Consider the following 24532-nt stretch of genomic DNA (forward strand, 5'->3'; position numbering starts at 1 on the left):
AATCATTAAACATATTAAAGGTATAAGCAGTACTGTGAGCTTGCATTGAGAGAGAAAAGTACATAAGTGATTTGCCTCTATTTTAGACTTAATACATTCATCCAGCATGTTTAAGTGCCTAGTGAAACAAGGCTTTTCAGCTCTTCTGAAAATTCCTTGTAAATCTTTTTGGAGCCAGAAGAGGGCAGAATCTTATTTCTTAAAATAGTGACAAAGAGATAATTGCACAAAAAGAAAGACCCAAGTTTAAAAGTATCTGATTTAATTTGTAAGCTCTGGTTATGTCTGATTGAGAGCTTTTTTCTTTTCTCATTACCTATTCTTTTCAGTGTAATATGCATTTTCCTATTTCTTACTGAAATTGTCTGAAAATAAGTTAACATATAGTTTTAGCAAATGGAATTGTTGATTCTTTTTACAGGTTGCGTATCCCTTATCCAAAATGCTTGGGACCAGAGGTGTTTCCAGTTTTAGATTTTTTTGAATTTTGGGATGTTTGCATTGTATTTACCTGTTCAGCATGCCTGATCTGAAAATCTGAAGTCTGAGATGCATTTCTTATGTGTCATGTCAGTGCTGAAAAAGTATTGGATTTTGGAACACTTTGGATTTTTGGATTAGGGATACCCAACTTGTATTGTGTAAGAAGTGAGTATTAGTTTATGGTTTTCTTTTAGTTAGGAAATTTTTAAATATATATATAGCTTAAATAATGGGGACTTTAAAAATGAAATGGGGAAGGCATGTAATTTAGTAGGGCCTACAGAGGTTGAAAAGACTGAAGATATATTGAAAGAACATAGATATTTTTAATTAAGCTAAAATTTATGTACATAAGAATATTTGGCGAGTATCTACTATATGCCACCCCTGACTTGGGGCAAATGGGAAAGTAAGAGAAAAATCAAAGATAGGAAGAGAAAACTTACATTATCCTTTTGGGATTTCCTTTTGTGACTTCACTTAAAGAGTTCGTAAAGTAATTGGGAGATACTCAGAGAGCAGTAAATGACCTTCAATAATCAAACTCCAAGGAATGTGATAGAAACCATTTGGCGTTCGGAATCTAGTAGTTTTAAGACAGCTTCATGTAGAGGTAGAATCTGAGTTGAGCCTTAAGATTTAGGTAAGCAGAGGAAAAAGAATTGGCAGGCTCAGAAGGTAACTTGGGCAAGGCGTGGGGAAGACACAGGGGACACAAACCTGGTTGGCGTAGATTTCCTGTTGAGGAAAGCAGGTTGAGCAGGTAGGACAGATACTGTATTTTGCAGTGCCTTCAATCCTAGGTCAAGTAGTTTAGGTTTAATACTGTAGATAAATAGTAGCTACTATAGATTTATTTAATAGTGGTTTTTACAAGATTTGTACATAGACTAGATTTGAGGCTGGGGAGGCTGGAGAGACAAGAGAACCTCTTTCTTGTCTTATAGTCAAGATGAGTTGAGAAGAACCTGGGCTAAGGAAGGTAGTGGTAGGAATATAAAGGAATAGAAGTTGAAAATATTTCAAGAGAGAAATGCAGAGTTCCTTGTGACAGAATTGACCTGGGAATAGCAGATTAAGAGACAAAGACAATGCCATACTTCTAGTAAAGAACTAGAATTGTAGGTGTATCAAGGGTAGAACTAGGGAGATTGGAAACCAGTGAATTTTCATCTATGCTTTGAGTTTTACTAGCCTCTGAATGGACTGTAGGTCCTGAGCTGAGTTTTTCTTTGAGGAGTATATAACTTGGCTTATGGTCTATTACCTCAGTCATGACCAAGAAAACCTAAGGAAAAATATAAGTACAAAGGCTTCCAGAAGTTTAAATCTACTTACAGTAAGGGCTCTTAAGAACCCAAGGTCTTTGAATGTCTTGAAATTATAAAATTTTAGTTGTGTACATTGTTTCTAGGAATTGGGTCCGTATATTTCTTTAGAATCACAGAGACATCTATATCTTAAAAAATAAGTTAGGAATCGTTGATTTGGGTGTAGGAATAAATTAGAAGAATGAGGTTTGTGTCTCAGATTTACTAGCTACAAGATTTTATTAAGAATAAAGAAATTATATCTATAACTATACCTGTGTTTTAAATTAGTGTGACTATGCAAATACAAACTATTTTAATAATTATGGCAGAACAGATATAACCTATCCACAATTTTTTCTGATGGTGCATTGAGTATAAATAATCCCTCTAGGTTCATCTCTGGCCTAACTCTCATTCTGGGGCTCATCTAGTATACTAGACCTTCTCCAAGACCCATGGACATGATTGCTTATATAATTGAATACTATCCTCTTATCCCACAGGTATAAAAATATTTTTTTCTTTTCTTCTGAGCTATGGCCTCTTGTTAAATTAACAAGTAGTAGGTATACATCTTTGGGGCGTAAGTAGAAGAGATCATCTTAATCTCAGCAGTATTATTCAACTTAAGATGCTTGAGTCTAGTTGTGAAATGTCAACACATTTAAATCCAAGCACTAGGGATTTGTAAAGCAGAAAAGACCTTGACTCCATGTAGTCATATATTACTGCAGAAAATGTTCTGCGCTTTTGTGAAGGGAATTTGGCCATCTGCTTTTCCTTTCATTTTATTTTCATATGAGTTTTCTGAAGTTGGAAATTTTGGACAGTATCTTCATTTTTGTTTTCCTGTAAAATACTACAAGCTATATGTACGGGAAAAACTAGACTTGATATAAAAATTAGACTGGTTCAGAGTAACAGTGTTTTACTGTAATTCAGGCAGATTATTACATTATCACTTAATAGTAAAACTATCTGTTGGCTACATGAATTTGTTTGGTACTTGGTTTGAAACACTGAGTACATTCCAAAACATAGCCAAGTTGGCTTCAGTTCATGTACAACAGATTGCCTGCTGCAAGTATAAATAATCATATTTTTAATTGAATCACTTTAATGTTTTTCTTTATATATTTGAGGAAAAATAGAAAACAGAATGTGTGTTATTAAGGAACATTATTTTTCTTACTCTTGGCTTTATGTTAACATTCTTAAAATATTTTTGACTTTGTACTCTTTCTTAGTAAACTGCTTTCTGATAAAACATTTCACTGTTTTCAGAGTTTCACAATTTTGCCAAAATACAGTTTTAAAAGCATCTCTACTGGCTGTCTTCGTAAGACAAAATTCCATATGAAGATAGGCCTCCAAAAAGAAAATTTGGCTTCTAAGATTTAGAGTGCCAGCTAAATTGGAATGTTAACAGTTAGAACTGTTTTTTGTAAAAAATGAATGTATTTCTCACTCCATGATCTTTATATAATATATATGTTTAAATACATTTATAGTAACTGTCTGGAGGTTAAGACTAATTCAGTTCTTTTTAGGATAGACTGTTAGGCAATAAAAATAAGACTATATTTTAAACAAGAAAATGTTCATGTGCCATAATATTTATAGTAAATTATATAACAGTTTTAGATGATGTCGTATGTTACACTGTATAAACTCTTTTCTTAAGCCAGACTCTTTGTATATATTATCTTTCAGTGGTTGTACACAGTGGTATAGTGTTTCACTTGATATGATTTTAATCACTGTTAGGTTGAACTTGAAAGAAAGTTGGAATCTGCAACTAAGTCTAAACTGCATTACAAGCAGCAGTGGGGACGAGCTTTGAAAGAACTTGCCAGACTTAAACAGGTATGTAGTTTATAGCTTATTCTTTTTATATCTTTTTCCCTTGATTCTTTGCAAATTCGCATGTTTGGCAATATCTGTTACATTCAGATGTCTGCATTTGAATATTGCTATTTTTTGAGATTAGAGGTTTTTATAAAAATATGTTATAAAGGCAAGATCTTTCTTTTTTATAGTTAGAAACTGAAACAATTGTGTCTTTAAAAAAAAATGCCAGCTATCCCTTTCCCCAGAAGAAACTGGGAATAATTTATTTTACTTTCACTTATAAAACAACCACTCTTTTCTTTCTTAGGATTAAACTTTCCACTGGGAGTGCCTTTTAGGACGAAATTTAAGGATAACTTGAACATTTTGTCAAGTTTAAGAATATATTTCAAATGTTATTCTTAAGACACAGTAATTCAGTCAAGAAAAGGAATTACAGGGAATTTTTGCATGATTTTTAAAGAGTTTAAAAACCTCGATAAAAGTTTTCTGAATTGTTACATATTTTTTTTCTTTCCTGCTACTAATCAACAAATGCTGCATGCTTCCGAAGAAATTAGTCTTAATTTTGAACATATTTGATCTGAATCATTTGAAGAAATTATGAATAAGATTTTTATTTTGAATCTAACCCTAACTGACCTAAATCTTTTAGAGAGTCATAATGGTTCGTTTATTCCAAGTGCACTTTTACTTAATGTGTCAGTTTTATTCTGAATGAAATTTCACACATAGGGTCTTTCAGGTTTGTATTTTTCTTAATGTGTCTCCATAACCGTCAAATACTATTAAAAATCATTATGCTATTATACTAAATGCTTACCACTTTCATAGAGTACTACCAGTCTACATGAGAATTAAAAACTAGGGTAGATAGTTTACCCTAACATAGATGATGGAGGAGTTGGGATTGTAAGCATTACAAATGAAGACAGGTATATATAGATATAAAATAATGTGCCATGTGACTATGTTAATACTGACAGGACTAAGGATAGACATTATGTGTAGTACTAAGAGTCTCCTGTATTGAAAGCAGTGTCTTACAGGTATACTAAGTATAAAATAGTATTATACCAGGTGTAAATCTATGCAAGACATTGGCCTTTCCATCACAGAGCTGGCAATTTAGTAGTAAGGAAGAAACAACCATAAATATAAAATTCACTGCCTAACAGTAGGAGCCTTGACGCAGACCATATAGAGTACTCGGGAGTTGGAAAGGTGTCATGGGAGAGGAGGTGTTTGTGATAGGCCTCTGGAGATAGATACTTAAGATTTTAATAGAGGAATTGGTTGTGATTTAGGAAAGTAGTGAGGGAAATGTGAATATAATGAATAGAATGATCATAGCAAAGAGGCATGAAGTGGGAAAGCATAGGCTGTTCTTATAAAACAGAGGAGGACCTGTTTTCTAAGTCATTTCTGGTGATAAGGGCTGGAACTTTAGTAGCAGTAGGAATGCAACAAGAAGATTCTTGTCAAAGGTGATGCCAAGGGCCCAAGCTTCAGTGTCTGGTCCCGTTTTGGAAATAGTTACGAAAAAGCTGTTTGGAGGGTGGGAACGAGATAGGATTTGCAAATTTGGATGTTTTAATTTTTACAGAATGAAATTCGGCTACCAGTTAGAAAGAATGATTGGGCTTAAAAATAGACATAAAGGAGTCCTTTGCAGAGGTAGTGTTTAAAGTTGTGCCAGCTAGAACTTGGAATTCTTGTGTTTAAGAAAGAAAAAAGAAAGCTAATGAAGGAAATAACAACTAGAGAAAATGTGAAGATCATTATGATGATACTGGTAGAGCAATTAGCGTGTATTGAAGGCTTACTTTGTGCCAGGTGTAGCACTAAGCCCTTCAGAATTTATCATTTAATCCTGACAAAGATCCCTATATAGCAGGTAATATTCCCGTTTTATTAGGTTGGTGCAAAAGTAAAACGGTAGAGGTGCAAAAGTGAAAGTGGCAAAAACTGCAATTACTTTTGCACCAGCCTAATAGATGAAGAAACTGAGACTTAAAGAAGTTAAGTTTCATGTGATCACATAGGTACTAAGTGATAGACCTAGCATTGAAAGCTTTTGAGGAATCCAGCCTCAGGCTTCTTTCCCTTTTATGATATTATGGTCTTAGTCCATTGATGTCAAGGAATGAAAGAATTTCTAGAAGAAAATTAGCCACTCTGACAAGAGTACTGAGCTAGGCGAGTTGGTATATCCTAAGAAGGAAAATGGCATCATTGACCACAAGAGAGACCAGGTCTGGTAATGAGAATTAAAGTGATTTTGAGAGAGAAGCAGCTAATATATGGTCCTGCTGCCAAGATATTTAAGTTGCATATAGTATAATAGAGAGGAGTCCCTGTGGAATTGGGGCCAAGGAAATATGATGAGAATGGCTGTTAAAGGTAACAAGATACAAACTCCATCAAAAGCAGCATAAATAGTAATTAAGAACATGGCCCTGGAGTCAAGAGAGCTAGGTTGAATTTTGGTTCTACCTCTCTGACTTTGGTAATTTAACTTCTCTGATTAGTCTCTTCATTTAAACAATGAGAAATTTTCTTCCACAGATTATTCTGAGAATTAAACGAGTGGTTTTAAAGTGTGTATTTAATACGGTGTTTGATACATAGTATGTGCTCAGTAAATGGTACATAACTTATTAAAAAGAGATGAGCCATAAAGCCATTCTGTAGTGGTGGTGCGTTCAGTCAGTGGGGACCTAATTGGACAGTAGCTTTGGATATTGATGAACAGAACAAATACTAGAGGGCTGTGTGATTGAGAGTCAGAATTCTTAAGTGTGTATAATTGAGGAATGTTGTTATGCAGTGATAGTTAGACGTTCTGTAGAAAACTGTACAGAAGGAAAAAGTATGTAAGGGCTAAATGTGCACATGTGCAAGAGTGTCAGTAGGTAAACTTCCCAAGTTTGAGTATAAAGGAATGTGAGTACGTTGAGATGAAGAAACATCTGTAGTTAGTTCATTCTTTCATTCATTCAGCAAGTGCTTATTGAGAGCCTGCTATGCACCTTGCACAGTGGGATGCTATAGATATAGCAGTTGCTCCCATGTGGAACTTAAAGTTCACCTAGGAGGACTGATACTTAGAATATAGCAGGGTGGTAAGAAATGTAAATGAAGTCAGCAAGTATTAGAAAAACAATGGGACCACTAGGGGCTATCACCACATATGTCACTCAAAGCTAAGGGAGAAATATTTCAAAGAGAAAATGCTTCAAATAACACTAATAGATAGGAAATCATTTCAAGTTTTTAAATGGAGAGTAGATGGGGAAGAAGTGGAAGATAGTGCTTCTATTGAAGAAGCTGAGTAGTGAACAGTCATTACACATTACCCAAATCAGCTGAAAAGGGAGAAACTGTTAGCTGTTGGTTAGGGCATTTTCTGTGCAGAACTGAATAATCATTAATTATGGAAACTTCATCTCATTATAATTGACATTTTTTTTTATTGAGAAGTATCTATGCAAGAACTTCTTACTTTGTCATGTCCATGTGTGTATATTATAGATTACATTCTTTAAGTTTTTCACCATTTGAGGTAGTTTCAAAAAATATAAGTAAACAAACAGTGTTCTGAATAGAATCCCCCAAATTCCTGGCTTTTGATTAGTTTTACACTGGGGTATTGAAGGAGTCTCCTTTAAAAGAAGATTCAGTGTGAAAGGCTCCAATGTAAGAATTCCTCCTTCCTAACACACGCATCCTCATACACTTTTGTTATCTTCTGGATCTTTTTTCCATTTAATCCATTTTTTATTTAACCTTCTTCCTGTGTATTTCCTACCCTCTTGCCCAAAAAGCATTGCAAAGTAATTTTAGCTATTTTATTCAAATAAGGAGGATATCACAAACATTCAGATACCTTTTGTAAAGAAAGGGAAAAAAAAAGTTTTAAATGAGTGGTTCAATTCTGAAAGTTATGCTTCATGAAAGAAAAGTTCTTTGAGTGCAGAGATGCTCATTGCTTTTTCATTGCAAACCAATTTAATCCTTATCCCACAAACTTTCTGCTTTAGAGGCACCTCTGTAAACACATTTTGAGGTCACTAGGAATCATTGATGTTCTGCAGACTACACTGAGATGCAACAGTTTAAGAAGAAAAGTAATAGACCTTGGGGTTACCATAGTGAGTTGTGCTCTGCCCCTAACTGTTTTAGTAAGATTAAAATTAATAACTTCATCAAATAGGCACATTTCATGTGTGTGAAAATTACTCAGTTTTTTTTCCTTAAATTTTTTATTAAAAACACATTTATTGTGCTTGAATATAATTTTGGAATCATCTATCTGGTTTTGTTCAGAAGATTGTTTGTGCAACTTCTTGTTTAAATTGGATTAGTACCATGTTAATTTTACATTGCCTCTGGTGAATAGCCACGGGGCTGTAATCTCTGCCAGTAATTTGTCACATCAAAACCCTCTGGAGGGCCATACAAAACATTTGTGTAGTACGGATTAGATGGTGAAAGCCATATCTTAGATTGTTAATAAATGTTAATGACAAAACCCAGCTGGTAAAGCTTGGAAATAAGACCTAATGCTTGGTGCCCATTGCCAGAAGAATGTTTAAACAGAGATTTCCATTACTCGAAGGTGACCCAGAATAGTAAATTTGTGAATTAAAAAATATAACCTTCTAACTATTTTATAACCTTCTAATTACTTAGAAAAAAATCTTTTCTTTTGATTTGCAACTGTAAAAGCCTGTTTCCCAGTAGAAAACTTTTTTGTTCTTTGGTAACTGGGAAGGCAACAGCTGTAAAATATAAATAAGCATAACATAAAATGAGTCCTGATTTAGAAAACAAGGAAGTGATACCCTTAAATTTGATATCATGGGACAAAGTTAAAAGTTCTACTTGTTAGACTTGTAAGAGGTAATTTAGTTTCCTTTTTTCTTCTTCAAGATATACTATAGAAATATTTTAAAACCAAAAGAAATACTTGAATTGCATTGGTCTACAAATACTCAAGTGAAGTTGTCTGCTTTCCTACTTGTGCTCTAAATAACCTATTTGCATATTTACTTAAAAACATTTCTTGACACCTTAGAATATCATTAAGTAGAATAAAGCCTACTTTTTAAAAAAAATAAATGAAGCATTGTTATGAAGTATGAGTTTGTTGTAGACAATTTAACATTTTTATGTCAGATATATTCAAAGTAGGTATGTATGTTCCCAGGACAGGAAAGAGAAGTAATATTTTGGGAAGGATTGTGGGTCTGTTACCATATTTGTGCACAGTAGATCTGTTTAAAACTGAGCTGATATATTTAGTTAAAACAACACAGACTTCATTGGCTGACATCAGCACTATCTTGTCCAGCCTCCTGCTTATCCACTCTGAGTAATTAATTTGATTAATTTATAAGCAATTTAGCCAAGGATGGGATGTAAATCTTTGTTTAAGAAAACAGTTGGAGGTCCAAGTCTTGGTTAAAAACTGTGTCTTGAAACCATCCAGGCCCTCCTACTGACTTGTCAGCTCTGGGTTATTTTCAGAAAACTTTACTTGAGTTCCTTAGTTTAGTTGTAAGTTTTTTCCCACAGACTTACATGGTATGTGTGAGTGGGAGAGTAAGTAGTGGCCACTTTTTAGCCGCTGTTTAGTCTAGTGTATGTATGTTTACATCTCCTCTCTGGATTTATAGGCAGCCAAGGCAAAATAAAGATTATACTCACTTGATTGAGGAGCCTTTAACCCAGAGCACCTGGCACTGGAGAGGACGTCTTTCACTAACCTCTAATTTGTGTGTGTGTGTGTGTGTGTGATTATTATTAATGCCCTATTCTTGATTCAAAATTCTAAGCATCTAAAGGGTTTTCTTATGTTTTAGAAAATGTTAAATTTTATCAAAAACTTAGTTTTACAGGGTAAAGCTAATAATCAACTTTTATTACTTATTTCCTGCTTGCAGTCATACTTACTCAATTTGCAGCACCATGTAACATAGACACTACAGATCACCAGTAATCCTCTCCTTAGCCAAAGAAGACAGTTTGGTGCATTTTTGTCCAGATATGTTTTTCTTTTTAAATACCTTTAAAATGAAATACACATTTCAAAGGAGGTTCTTCTCCTCTTTCCACCTGCCTCCTGGTTTAAGAAACAGAGCATTATGAATGCTTTAGAAGCCCTCTGTGTCCCTTTCTCAACTGTGTCTTCTGTTTCCAGAGGTAATTACTATCCTGAATTTGATATTTATTATTCCTTTGCTTTTTTTCATAATTTCGTGACATAAGATACATTAAAAGTCTACTATTTGCAAACAACGTTGCTTAGTTTTGTGTGTTTTGAACCTTCATATACATACAATCATTCTCTATCAATATTGCACAATTTTATCCAGGATACGAGAACCCTGAATGTGTTAGTGCCTATAAGAGTTTCTCTAGTATTTATATCTGAAAGTGGGATTTCTGGTACTAGGGGACATTCATTTCTTCAGTTTCACTAAATATTGCATAATTATCTTTAAAGTGGTTGTACTAATTTGCAATTCCCAAGAGTAGCGTATAATCGTTCCTGTCCTTCACATTTTTGCAAACAGTTGGCTATTGTCAGATGTCTTAAATTTTTCAGTTTGGTTGGCCCCAAGTAGTGTCACATTGGGGCTTAAATTTTTATTCCTGTAGTTACTAATAACTAACTTTGAGCATCTTTTCCTATGTTTGTTTTTGAAACAAGGTCTCACTCTGTCACCCAGATTGGAGTGCAGTGGTGCATTCGCAGTTCACTGCAGCCTCAACCTCCTAGGCTCAGGTCATCCACCTCAGCCTCCCAGGTATCTGGGACTCCAGGTGCACGTCACCATGCCTGGCTAATTTTTGTAATTTTTTTTTTTTTTTTTTTTTTGTGGAGACAGGGTTTTGCCACGCTGCTTACATTTCTTCATCTGTGGAGTGCCTGTTTATGTCTTGTGCTCAGGAGAAATTAATCAACAAGTGTAATTCAGATTCTGGAATATCAGACAAGAAGTTTGAAATACTACCATCATTATACTGTAGAAAATAGGTGATATGATGAAGAAATGTATTAGAGAAGTGGTATATTTTGAGACTGTCTTATGTGTAATTGGAGAAAGAATGGGGAGAAAGCAATATTTAAAGAGATACTGGCTAAGAATTTTCCAAAGTAAAACAGATATCAGTTCATAGATTCAAAAATATGAACTGCAAGCAGTATAAATACAAAGTAAACCTACCTAGATGCATCACAGCAAAATTGACAAAAAGCAAAGAAAAACCTTAAAAGCTGTTGGGAGCAGGGGTGGACAGATACATTGCCTTCAAAGGAGCAATGATAAGACTGACAGATGACTTTTTAACAAAAGTAAAGGAATTTGTAAGATGGTAAAATAGCATCCCTAAAGTACCAAAGAAAACAATTGCTGAATTAAAATTTTGTTACCCAGTAAAAGCATTATTTATAAAGGAAAGACTTCAGACCAACAAAAATTGGCAGAATTTGTCATGGCAATCTGAAGCAAAAGAAATACTTGGGTTCTTCAGGCAGAAGAAGAAGAATGATCCCAAATGAAAGCTTTGAAATGCAGAAGAGTAAAGAACAATGGAAATAAATATCAGGCTAACTGTAAATGGATATTGGTTGTAGGAAAACAATAACAGTATTTGTTGACTTTAAAATATACATAGAATTAAAAGTTATGACAAAAATAGTGCAAAAATATGAAGAGAGTGAAATGTTTAAAGTATGTTAAATTATCTGAAGATGTAAAAGTCCTAATTAAATTCTGTTAAGTTGAGGGATACATATTTCTAAAAGAAGAGTTAAAAATGATTTAGTAACAAGATAGGGGATGAAAATTGAATGACAAATTATTTCATTAAAGGGAGAGAGAAGGAATATAAAATAGATGGAATGAATAGAAAATCATAAGATGGAAAGATTTAAATCTATATATATCACCAATTGCTTTAAATATAAGTGGACCAAATGCTCCCATTAAAGACAGATATTTAAAAGCTGAATTTTAAAAAGTTAACAATATGCTTTGTAAGAGATAAACCTTAAATATAAGAACATAAGATGGTTGAATTCTAACAGAAGGAAAATATATACTATAGTAATACTAAGAGAAAGCTGGTATAGTAATACTTCATATTAGGCAAACCAGACTTCAGGGTGAGAGACATTTTACTGTAGGTAAAGGGAGTTTTCATAGTTATAAAAGGGGGTTAATCCACCTGGAAGATGACAACAATTCTACATTTGTACCTGGTAACATAGCAACAAATTAGATAAATTAATAGAGTTTAAAAGAGAAATAGGTAAATCTATAATGATAGAAGATAGAAGATTTTACCATAACTCTCCTGAGAACTGATGGTGCAAACAGACCGAAAATAAGTAACAATGTAGAAGATTTGGGCAACACAACTAACCATTGGTATATTCTAGAACACTTCATCCAAAAAGTCCAGAATATACACTATTTTCTAGTGCACATGGAACATTTAACCAAGTTGCTTATATGCTGGATTAAACTACAATTCTCAACACATTCCAGAAGACTGTAATTTAGAATATGTTCTCTGACCACAGTGATATTAAACTAGAAGTAAAAAGATAATACAAAATGTGCCCAAATGAGTGAATATTAAGTAGTATACTTCTCGTAACCCATGGTAAACTGGAGACCACAGTAAAATTAGAAAATATTTTGAACTGAAAAATAGTGCACATAAAACACATCAAAGTGTGGGATTTAGTGAAAGCTGTGCTTAGAGGGAAATGTATAACCGCAGTTGTGTTTAGAAAATAAGACAAGAATAAATCTGTTCTCTAAATATTCCTTTCAAAAACTCAGTAGAAGAACAAGAAAGTAAAGTGGAAGCAAGGAAATAAGATGAATAGAAATTAATGAAATGAGGGGAAAAGTACAATAAAAATCAATAAAGCCAAAAGTCATGTCTTTGAAAGGACCCCTCTACTCCCCGTTAGCAAGTATTCAAGGACAAAAAGAATAGACAGTAACTATCCATATCAGGAATTGAAAAAAGAGACAAGACTACAGATCTCAGACATTTACAGAGATAAGAGGATAGTATGAACAATTTCATGTGAATTTGAAAAAAGAACTTCCAAAACGGATACACCAAGAAACAGAAAATAGAAATAGTCTTATAGCTATTAGAGAAATTGAATCTGTAATAAAAAAAAACCTGCCCACAAAGAAGGCTCCAGACCCATATGTCTTCACACTTGAATTTCAGTGAATATTTTAGGAAGAAATAACACTAATCTTACACAAAGATTTTAGAAAATGGGAAGTGAAAACGCTTCTCACCTTTTTAAAATGAGACTAGCATAACCTTGATCCTAAAAGCCTACAAGGACAAAATTAATTGGCCAGGCTTTTAAAACATTGAAGATAATAAGTTTAAGATATTAAACTTATAAGCATTACAGTGAAGTGTATTTATTAGGCAAATGCAAGGTTGGTTATTTACCACATTCAAAGAGTAAAGGAGAAAAAAATACCAATAGCTGCAGAAAAAGTCATATTCCTTAACAAACTAAGACTAGACAGTAAATTTGTTAATCTAGTAGAGTTTTTACATAAAGCCTACAAAAAACATTCTTAAAATAATGAAACTTTCCTCAGATCAGAAATGAGAGAAACATTCCCTCTATTACCATTTCTTTTCAACATTGTATTAGAGGTGTTCTAGCCAGTGTAATAGAGCAAGAAAAAGAAATAGTGTGTCATTTGGAAGGGAGAAAGTAAAACTACCTGTATTTGCAGATAACACAGATGTATTTAGAAAGCTAAAAAGTATCTAAAATGACCTATTAGGAATAAGTGAGTTTAGCAAGTTTGCTGGAAACAAAGTCAATATGTAAAAATCAATGTTATTTGTCTACTAGAGTAATTAGGAAATGAAAATTGTAAAGCTCTACCATTTACAGTAGCATCTAAAATCAAATATCTAGCAGTACAATCAAAGAAATATGTTAGTCTTAGCATATAGAGGACTGTAAACTATTATTAAAAGTTAAGACCTACATCATTAGGTAAACCATTTCATTGATTAAAAATAAATATTTTAAAGACACCGGTTTTGGCCAAATTGATCTGTGGATTCAATATAATCATAATAAAATCTCAGCAGGTTTTTTTTAGCCTTAGAAATTGAAATGTATATGAAAATGTAAGAGCCAAGAATAGTTAAATCATTTTGAAGAATAGCCAAAGGTAGAAGAACTTACACTATCATATATTAACACATTGTTACAAGAGTTGAAGTAATTAAAACAGTGTAGTGTTAATGCAAGAATAAATAGATCAGAGCATCCAGAAACAAAAACATACATATATGGATGGAGGTGATATGTGACAAGTAGTAGTAACTGCCAAGCAACAAGAGAAGAGGTGTTTTTCAGCAAATGTTGCTAGGTCAGTTTGAGCTCTGTATGGGGAAAAAGTGAAACTTCAGGAGGGTAACATAAAAGAATATCTAACAGACGGAGACAGGCAAAAAATGTCTTAAACAGGAAAGAGCACTAACCAAAAAGGAATAAACAGAAAAATCTGAACTATGTTAAAATCAAGGACTTCTCTTTATTAAAAACAACATTAAAGGAGTGAAAACACAGGCCAAAGACTACTGGGAAATAGTTGTAATTTATATAATTGACAAAGGACTTACCCAGTATTTATAAGCATCAATAACAGAAGATGGACAACCAGGTAAAGTACCAAAAACTTAAATAGGAACTTTATAAACAAAGATACCTAAATGTCATAAAACTGTTAAAATGTGTTCAACCTCACTGGTCTTTAAATAGTGCAAGATAAAATCACAATAATATTCTGCTACGTAACCTATCAAATGGCTAAAATGAAAAAAAAATGACACCACCAAGGGCTGGCAAGAATATAAAGCACTGGAATGCTCAAGTGGAAGTATGAATTGATATGACTACTTGCAAACTGTTTGGAAATACAGGTTGAACATCCCTAATCCGAAATGCTTCAAAATCTGAACTTTTTGAGCCCTGACAGGATGCCACAAGTGGAAAATTCTACGCCTGACCTTATGTGACAGTTCACACAGAATTATTTAAAACATTGTGTAAAACATTGTGTAAAATTACTTTCAGGCTGTGTATACAAGGTGTATGTGAAACATAAATGAATTTCATGTTTAGACAGTCCCATCTCCAAGATATCTCATTATGTATATGCAAATATTTCAAAATCAAAACACTTATGGCCCCAAGCATTTCAGATAAGGGATACTAAAACCTGTATTTACTAAGGCTGTTCTAATTCTTACATCCTCTGACCACACAATTTGAAGCCTATGTATATATCCAGTAGGAATGCATACAAGTGTGTTCCAAAAGACATATATAAAATCTTCACGTCAGCATTATTTATAATTCAAAACTGGAAACTGCCCAGTGTCTTTCAGCAGTGAATGAATAAATTGTATATTCATTCAGTGGAATGCTGTATAATAATGTAAATGATTAACTACATAGAACAATGAGTCTCAAAAACAATGTAAATGAAAGAACCCTGACACAAATACGTACTGTACAGATTCTGTATTAAGTTCAAAACTTATTTGTGTTGTTAAAATTAGGGTAGTAGTTATCGTTGGGAAAGGGTGAGTGGTTAGTGACTGGGAGGAGACACAGATTTCTGGGATTCTGGCAGTCTGATCTCCGGATGGTGAGTATGTGAGTGGTCTACTTTGTGAAAATATATCAAAATGTATCTTGTCATTTGGCAGTTTTCTGTTCCGTTACAATTCAATAAATACTTTAAAAAATAGTTAACAGAAACCTATTGACCCAGCTTTCCCACTTTGGGATTTTGTCCTAAACAAAAGAAAATGACTTAAGGATTCCTGAGCTAACCTGTGTGATAGATGACAGGGTGTCCTGTTACAGCATTGTTTGTAGTAACAAAAGTGTCTGTTATTGAGCAAGTGGTTGAATAAGTCATGGAATATGCATTATGTGGAACGTTACTCATTTAGTTTAAGACTTTATCTATTGACCTGAAGAATTGTTAAACTTTTTTCAAAATGCAAACTAGAATGTATTGTTTGTTTTCATTTTTGTTTAAAAACATATGTGCATAGGTTTTTGTATGAGTCTGGAGAACAGAGTGGAAAGGCATATTTACTGAAGTAGGAGTGGAGTTAGTGATTTGTACAGGGACAGTTACTGAATTTTTCTAGGTGCATCTTTGTATAATGTTTTCTCAGATGCTGCTCTTACCACCAGTCTTTTGGCAGTTCATTGTGTTGACAGTTCATTGTATTGACAGCTGCCTCTTTCTTGCCTTCGACATCTATTGTCCTGTGATAGTCAGCTAATATCAATCACTGATTGAAGGATTATGACTTATAGTAAAAGAGAAGTAAAAGAGTGTTTAGAGAAAACTTACCTGGGTATTTTCTGGATAATATATAACTCATAAAATTAGCAGTGCAAGGGTGGGCACACACCTTGGGCCCAGGTACTCCTACTTGGGCCCAGAGGCCGAAGCAGGAGGATTGCTTGAGCCTAGTAGTCTGTGGCTTTAGTGTGCTTCATTGCTCCTGTGACTAGCCAGTGCACTCCAGCCTGGGCAACACAGTGAGATTCTGTTCTTAAAAAAAAGAATTGGCAGTGTGTGGCTATATCATGGGTGTTGTCAAATAGGATTATAATCACAAGTCAAAGTCATATGAAATATTTGTTCCTAATATTAAGGATATGGCTTGTTTCTTTGTTTCTTTCAAGAGGGAACAAGAAAGTCAAATGGCTCGTCTTAAAAAGCAGCAGGAAGAATTGGAACAGATGAGACTACGTTACCTGGCTGCTGAGGAAAAAGATACAGTAAAAACTGAGCGACAAGAATTGTTGGATATAAGAAATGAATTGAACAGGTATAATAACTAAAAGAGTGTTTCTTTCAAAAACCAAAGTTTGGTTCAGGGAAGGTACAACTTCAGGTCTCTCAAGGATAAAGTAGATCGTATATAAAAATATAGAAAATGTAACAGACATATACAATAGAAAATCCATGCCAGCTGAGTACTGTGGCTCATTCCTGTAATCCTGGCACTTTGAGTGGATGGTGGGAGGATCGTTTGAGCCCAGGAGTTCTGGGCTGCAGTGAGCTGTGATCATGCCACACTGCACTCCAGCTTGAGTGACAGAGTGAGGCCTTGTGTCAAATTTAAAAAGAAAAGAAAATCTATGCCAAAGACTATTAAACTTTTTTTTTTTTTTTTTGCTATGAATACAGCTGTGGAAGTCCATTCAGCTCTTGTGTTTCCATTTATAGCATTACTACTTTAAAATTTATTTTTGTGTGGTGATTTCAGGATTATTGCTACTATTGAACTGAGTCTTGACTTACATAAAGTATAAGAAATTTCAAATTTAGTTATATTATTAATATCTGTAACAATAGCTCTTAATGAGCCCTTACTTTGTGCCAGGAACCGTTTTAAATGTCTTGTATTGCCCAGCTCTTTTTTTAAAAAAAATCTTCAAAGCTACTTTGTGAGGAAGATATTTTCACCGTTTTCGAGATGAAGAGATTGAAGATTAAAGACAGAGCTTAAACACATTATTCAAGGTCATGTAGCTAGTAAATCATGGAGCCAGAGTTCAAATCTGATTCCAGAGATTGCATTTTTAACTACTATGCTACACTGGGCTTCTCTGTAGTGCTGTGTTCATCTTAATCACAACTTCAACGGTGTTTCATGTTAGAAAAGTAATCACTAGGAAGCAGCATATAAATGAATTCTAGTTTTTTTGGAGGGTAGTTTTGGGGGAAGACTTTTTGGCTTAGTCTATCAAGGGTCTAGTATATTTTTGTTTGAGCAAAGTGCAGTTTTAGTTAACTTGGACTGGTTAAAAAATATACCATACACTGGGTAGATTAAACAGAAGTTTATTTTCTCACAGTGCTAGAGGCTAGAAGTCAAAGATCATGGTGCCAGTGTGGTTGGTTTTAGAGGGCCACCTTCTCGCTGTGTCCTCTCTCTGGTGTCTCTTCTTAGGAGAGCACTAATCCTATGATGAGAGTTCACCCTCATGGCCTCATCTAAACCTGATTATCTCCCCAAGGTCCATCTCCAAATACCGTCACATTGGAGGTTAGGGGTTCAACATCTGAATTTGGCAGGGACACATTTCAGAGCATACACATTACATTTAACACAGTATCTTATTATATCTCCATGTATGAAGTGGAGAAAAATGTGGTCACTATATTAAGTGGGTTCCTAGCTGAATTAAATAACTGTATTTAAAAGGTAATTGAAGAAATACCAGTTGTAAAAGGTCAGCTCCAAGTACCATGCTTAACAGGGTTCAATCTGTGGTACTTTTATTCTCATTTATTCAGGAAATATTTATTTGGTATCTACCATGTTGTAGACTTGGAAGATATTACAACTTAACGAATTATAATATCCTTGCCTTCCAAAATTTTGCTGTCATATATAGCACTTTCTTGGTTCCAGTTTAGCAAATATATGTTTAGCTCCTGCTGTTTGCTAAGCACTGATTTGGTGGGTTAAAGATATCCATGTTGCCTATCAAATCTGTAGATCAGACACAATCTTACTAATGCCTTAATAAATAAGGATTCTGAGAAAACTGAAACCAATAAGATTAAGTATATTAGAGACAAAAGCAGAGTCCTCTGTATAAGCTATAAGAAAAATCAGTTAAGTGATAGATAAGACATAAAACAGTTGATGGGTAGAAGCCTAGGAGAACTGCTGTGGCCACTAATAATGGTGTGATTTGGCTGCCGAAGAGTCAGTACAGTTAGGGTCATTCATAGCAGTGGTGTTCATTATTCAGGACTGGTTAATCACCTCTGGGGTGTTCTTACCACTATGCAGCACACTTTGAGGGAAATTAGCTACCTAGAGAGCTTCCAGTGGAATGTGACCAGGACAGTAAGGGGCAATATATCATGCCATCCAAGAAGTGGTTAAGAGAATGAGGGATATTGAACTTGGAGAACTCTTGGGCAAAGTGGTAGGTAACTGTTTTCACATATCTGGAGAGCTACCATATTAAGAAGAAGTAAGTAGGCTTCTCCTCTTAGGCAATATCATAGCCAATTATTGAAAATATAAAGAGGCAAAAAAAAAAAAAAAAGAAAGAAAATATAAAGAGGCATACCGAGTTCAATATAAGAAGGAACTTTCTAAGAGCAGTTCTACGAAGTAATATGTTCCTAGTGGCAGGGAGTGTGCTTGTAGAGTCCAGAATAGCAGCTGTCAGGAATGTTCTAAAAGTTTTCTTTATGAGTTTCTTCAGCCATCAGGTTCTAAAATTCTATTGCGATCATGACTGATAATTGCATTTTAGCAAAGATTTGGTAGAGATGATCTATCAGTTGTGCAAAAATTGCATTTGTCCCATATGCATAGACAGATGATGCACAGAAGGGAAATGGTTAAATTTTCTGGTACATAGTTTGGCATGGTGTGCATTAATTAACCTAGAGGACCCTATCCTCCAAGGCAGCTGTAAGAGTTAGCGTAGGGGAAACAACAATTCAGAAATCTGCCCTTCCTTATCCACATGAATCACTCAAATTGCATGGAAAGACTTGGTACCAGTGTCTCACTAACCACTCCATTGCCCACCCAGGTCCCAGAGTACAGTGCCCTGCACTGTTTAGGCTTTTTGTTTTAGAATAGATAAAGACATTTGGTATCCTTCTTGGACTGTAGTTTCCTTTTTTGTGAGGAATTATAGGAGTTTCAGAGGGTCATCTGAACAAATGAAAGTGTGTTCTGCCAACAGTCATGTACCCTCTGGGGCCATCCTGGTCTGTGAGAGCAGGACTTGTTCCTCACTGCTTCTTTCTCCCTCTCCCTCATCCTGTGTGTAAATTTAGAAATGGACTTAGTCTTCAGAGGAAATAAGCCACGGAAAAGCCAGTCTCAAAGGGAGGAACTTAGATGCAACTGCTTTGTCTTAAAATCAAGACAAAATATCGGAATCGTTGCAAATTAAAATACTTTTGTAGCCACTAATATAGAAAAATATAAAATTGTATCTTTTTTTTTTTTTTTTGAGACAGAGTTTTACTCTTGTTGCCCTGGCTGGAGTACAATGGCCGATCTTGGCTCACTGTAACCTCAGTCTCCCGGGTTCAAGTGATTCTCCTGCCTCAGCCTCCCAAGTAGCTGGGATTACAGGCATGTACCACCACGCCCAGCTAATTTTGTATTTTTAGTAGAGATGGAGTTTCTCCATGTTAGTCAGGCTGGTCTTGAACTCCCGACCTCAGGTGATCTGCTTGCCTCGGCCTCCCAAAGTGCTGGGATTACAGGCATGAGCCGCCGTGCCCAGCCAAAATTATATCTTAATTGTACGTTCTAAATTAAACATATTCCATATCCAAATTTAGTGTTATTATCACTTAGTAAGTAGGCCAGGTACAGTGGCTCACACCTGTAATCCCAGCACTTTGGGAGGCCGAGGCAAGTGGATTACTTGAGCCCAGGAGTTTGAGACTAGCCTGGAAAACATACTGAAATGCCGTCTCTACAAAACTATATATATATCTCACACACACACACAAATTAGCTGGGCGTGGTGGCATGGCCTATAGTCCCAGCTACTCAGGAGGCTGAGGTGGGCAGATCCATTGAGCCCAGGAGGTTGAGGCTGCAGTGAGCTGTGATCGCACCGCTGCACTCCAGCCTGGGCGACGGAGTGAGACCTTGTCTCAAACAAACAAAATATACTAAGTATTATTATTACTGCTCCATTTTCAAGACAGTTTGACCAACAGTGTTCTGTTGGAAATACCCAAATCGCAGGTCAGCATCTACTCTCCTTTTCTTATCCCCAAATGAGATTATAACAAACATAACTTGAAGATATCCATACAAAACCTTAACATGCATATGCCCTTTGAACCACACATACATATAGAATTTCACTTTCTACAAATAATTAGAGATACAACTCCATAATAGTAGGGAATTTTCTTGGTTCACTTCTGTATCCCCAAAACTTGTTTGGCACAAATAAATGTTTGTTGAATGAATTTTTTTAAATATGTTCAAAACAGCAACAACAAAGGTTTAAAAACGAGCAACCTAAAGATCAATAATAAAGGATGACTAAATGATGATACCCCAAATAATGGAATATTATAAAACAATTTAGAAGAACATTTAATGATATAAAAAAATCACTATATAAATGAGAAAAGTAGTATACAGAATTGCATATGTAGTATCATTAAGTTTTTCAAGACATACATATTTTAAGTACATATATGCATTTTTTAAACTTGAAAATACAGAAAAATGTTACTCAAATTGGGATCACATTACAGATGATATTTTTTTCTTCTTTACATAGCTCCAAAATATCTAGTTTTCATGTATTTTGTAATTAGAAAAGCAAGTATTGTTTTTAAAGTTGCCTTTTATAAATCTGCAGACTGTTGACTAGCCAAGTGGAACATTGTTTTTGTTTTCTTCCTGAAAATATTACTGAAACCTTATTTTACCATTGAATCATTTTGTTTTTAAATAGTGATGTTAAGAAAACCAACACAGTTGCTAGAGTGGCATTTGTTCTTGACTTCTCAGGTTAAGGCAACAAGAGCAAAAACAATACCAGGATTCCAGAGAGACTGCAAGTGGAAAAAAGGATGGTCCCCATGGCAGTGTATTGGAAGAAGGCTTGGATGATTATTTGACTCGCCTAATAGAAGAAAGGGATACTTTGATGAGAACGGGTGTGTATAATCACGAGGATCGAATAATAAGTGAACTCGACCGAAAGATCAGAGAGATTTTGGCAAAAAGCAATGCCAGTAATTAATAACATTTGGAAAAGCTTTATAGAGACTCTAAGTCTGAATTTTAATTTCTTTGTAAAACCTTCAAAAGTGAGGAAAATGGATGTTTTAAAATGGTATTTTCAATTTTTTATAAGCAAAATTTTGTATGTTATTGTATAGTATTTATTTGATCTTATTTACTTTATGCTACCTCTCCCACACTGGTTTTATTTGTAATTTGCATTTTATATACTCATTTTAAATGACTTCTCAGTGTTTTTCGTAGTTTATAATCTGGTGGCTAACTTTCAAAACAGCTTTTCACTAAGTGAATTGTAGGAGAAATGACTGCGGTAATTTCCAGTTCTATAATATTTCATGTTGAGCCAAAAGAGTGTATCTTGCACTTTAAAAATGCTGCATCCTATTCCATTTGAATGTAAATTCTTAAAAGTTGAAACCAATTGTAACCAGTTTAACTCATTTTAGATGACCTTTTTTTCTTAACTTATAATATTTGCAAGTGACAAGTTTGAAAACAAAGCAAGATCAGTGCAGAGAAGCCATATGACATGTTGGGTGACAAATTGGTCATTTATTTAAATAAAGTTAATACAGATTAAATTTGTTTCAAGAGCTATTGAATTTTCAAATTCTCAGTGTACTTATAACTTTTAAGAACATGAAGTATTAGCTTAATATAGTGTTCTCTGTTGGTTTCTTCCTCAAGTTTGCATTGTTTTATTTTGTTAAAATTAGAGATTTGTTTTTATTTTCCAGTTATAGTAATACTAGCTGTCAGCTTAAACCCTCTGTAATAGAACATGGAAACAGACACATAAAGACATTAGCTGAAAAAATAGAATGAAAATCAACTATTTTTTACTCCCCCTAATTTCAATCAATCTTTTTCAAAGTGCACGAGATTCAGTCATTGAATTTATTCAGTGCCATGTCTGTATAAACTCTAAGAGTTCCTTTATATCATATTCTTCAGAGCCAACATTTGTCCTCAAAGCAACGCTTCCCACCTCCTTTTACAGAGTACTGAAAAAGTTTTAGCAAAGTCACAGATTAGGTTGAATTTCAAAATATATGTACTTTAAAAAGTTCTGATTTCCAAATGTAATTAAGTATATACTTTAGGAAGTTACCAATAACTTCCATCAAAGCAGAGTAGGATATATGGTAACATTAATTTTCTGTCATTTTAAATGAGATATATTTCTTACTAGGGAGATTAAAGTCCCTATGCTTTTATTTTTTTCCTTATTAACAGAGCATTAATCTTCTAAAAAATAACCCAGCAGTAAATAATAAATTACTGAATGAGAGGATAATGAATCTGTGAATCATAGCAGGAATTTGCAATATTAATTATGATTAGCTATTTCTCTCATTGATTTTTGTGCCACTTGAATGGAACAGAAGTATGCCTTTTGTTTTGAAAGGTCTGGGGTAAAATGCTGTGACTGTTTGCTGCAATTGCATTGTGTGGTGCCTGAGACTGCTTTCAAACACTAGAGGGGGCCTCTGATTTAGAGAAACAAAAAGGACTTTCCTAAAATGGATGTGTAGTTGATTTTGCCTTCTGTAAAGCTCTTTTGGCTATTGTAATTTAACAAATAAAATCATAATTGTGTGCATCTCTGAGTTCTTGAGCAGCTTGAGTTCTTTTTTTTCTAAACAGAGTTGGCAAAGTGTTCGAGTTTTCCTATTTCAAATGACTGTCTTTTTTTCTCAAGTGTTTACATACTATTTTTTGTCTTACAACTAGGGGAGTCTGAAATCTTCACTCTCTTTTGTAGTCCTTTTAGCAATAACCATTCCATTTGTAAGTGGCATCGAATGTTTTTACACTGATTTTGCCTAGGAGTTAATGAGTATGACCACAGTAGATAAATCAGTGAGTGGGTGCAGGCATGGGTAGGTGAATAAGTTTCCAGTAACAGGAAAATATCAAATATTTTAAGGTAAAATCAGATTTACCTTTAAAATTTCTGTGTTTTTTTTCATGGAAAAAGTCTAGTTTCCATGTTTAATGCAGGCATGTACTGCATAGGAGGGGTGTTTAATGTCTACCAGGTATATCTAATACCATATCTGTATAAACATAGGAGTTCCCTTGCAGATAAATCCTAGTAATTTCTATCTGTACCTGAATTCCTGTTGCTTCAAGCATATGTGGGAGTTTGAATGTGGTTTAAGGATGTATTAGGGCCTCTGCTGATGGGGAGACAGTCTCATCTGACCAGATGATTTTCTCCTCTACTTCCTGTCCAGATGCTGCCCAACCTGAATCTGAGTTCACAGATTGCCCCAGCATACATTGCCTGTTTGCAGCCACTGCAGAATGGACCGACCTGTTTTTTACAGTCTGTAGGAAGGGCCCTCTGGTAGCTATTTATGGACTTAAAAGATGTGTTCTCACTACCTTTTTGTCTAACTTGATTGAATACCTAAATTTTTTATTTTTTTAATTGATATAATTCACACACCATAAAATCACCATTTTAAAGTATACAGTTCAGTGTTTGATATAGTCACAAGGTTGTACAACTGTCACCACTATTTTATACATTTTTATCACCCCAAAAAGAAACCCCTGTACCCATTAGCAGTCACTCCTCATTCCCTTCTATCCCAGCCCCTAACCCACTAATCTTTTGGTCTCTTTGGATTTGCCTATTCTGGGCATTTCATATAATGGAATCCCAAATTGGATATTGAAAATAGAAAATATTAGAAAACCTAAACTACCACTAGTTTCTATATGTTTTATCGGATGTTGAATTAAATGATACAGAGACTCAGAAGACCAACATAAGGGCATAATATTCATCATCATATTCATCCATTGGGAAAAGAGTTCAACTTTTCTTCTATCTATCACCTCTAAAGCACTGACCAAATACAACAGTGAAAAGTGGATAATGTTCTAGCAATTCTGATACTGAAAATGGGGTTATTGACACATATCATCGGTATCTCATCAAAATTGCACACTCTTCCATGCTTTTCAGAGTTTGGGGATAAATGAAGCAG

At 34.5% G+C, this 24532-nt stretch overlaps 1 protein-coding gene across 4 annotated transcripts in view; it reads left to right on the forward strand.

The window, feature by feature from the left end:
• Positions 1-23140, forward strand: part of CEP120 (centrosomal protein 120) — a 76614-nt gene extending 53474 nt beyond the window's left edge. For 3 of the 4 annotated variants that reach the window (XM_030927418.1, XM_010367484.2, XM_010367485.2), the window contains exons 19-21: positions 3564-3662; positions 16444-16589; positions 21294-23140. In XM_030927418.1, coding sequence (XP_030783278.1) covers positions 3564-3662; positions 16444-16589; positions 21294-21528 — 480 coding nt within the window. In that variant the 3' untranslated portion in view covers positions 21529-23140. Of the gene's footprint in view, positions 1-2187; positions 2300-3563; positions 3663-16443; positions 16590-21293 lie in introns of those variants that run through there. The other variant, XR_004056363.1, reaches the window with a different exon arrangement.
• Positions 23141-24532: the final 1392 nt, after the last annotated feature.

The sequence above is a fragment of the Rhinopithecus roxellana genome, chromosome 3 (assembly GCF_007565055.1).
Source record: "Rhinopithecus roxellana isolate Shanxi Qingling chromosome 3, ASM756505v1, whole genome shotgun sequence".
NCBI classification, from domain to species: Eukaryota; Metazoa; Chordata; class Mammalia; order Primates; family Cercopithecidae; genus Rhinopithecus; species Rhinopithecus roxellana.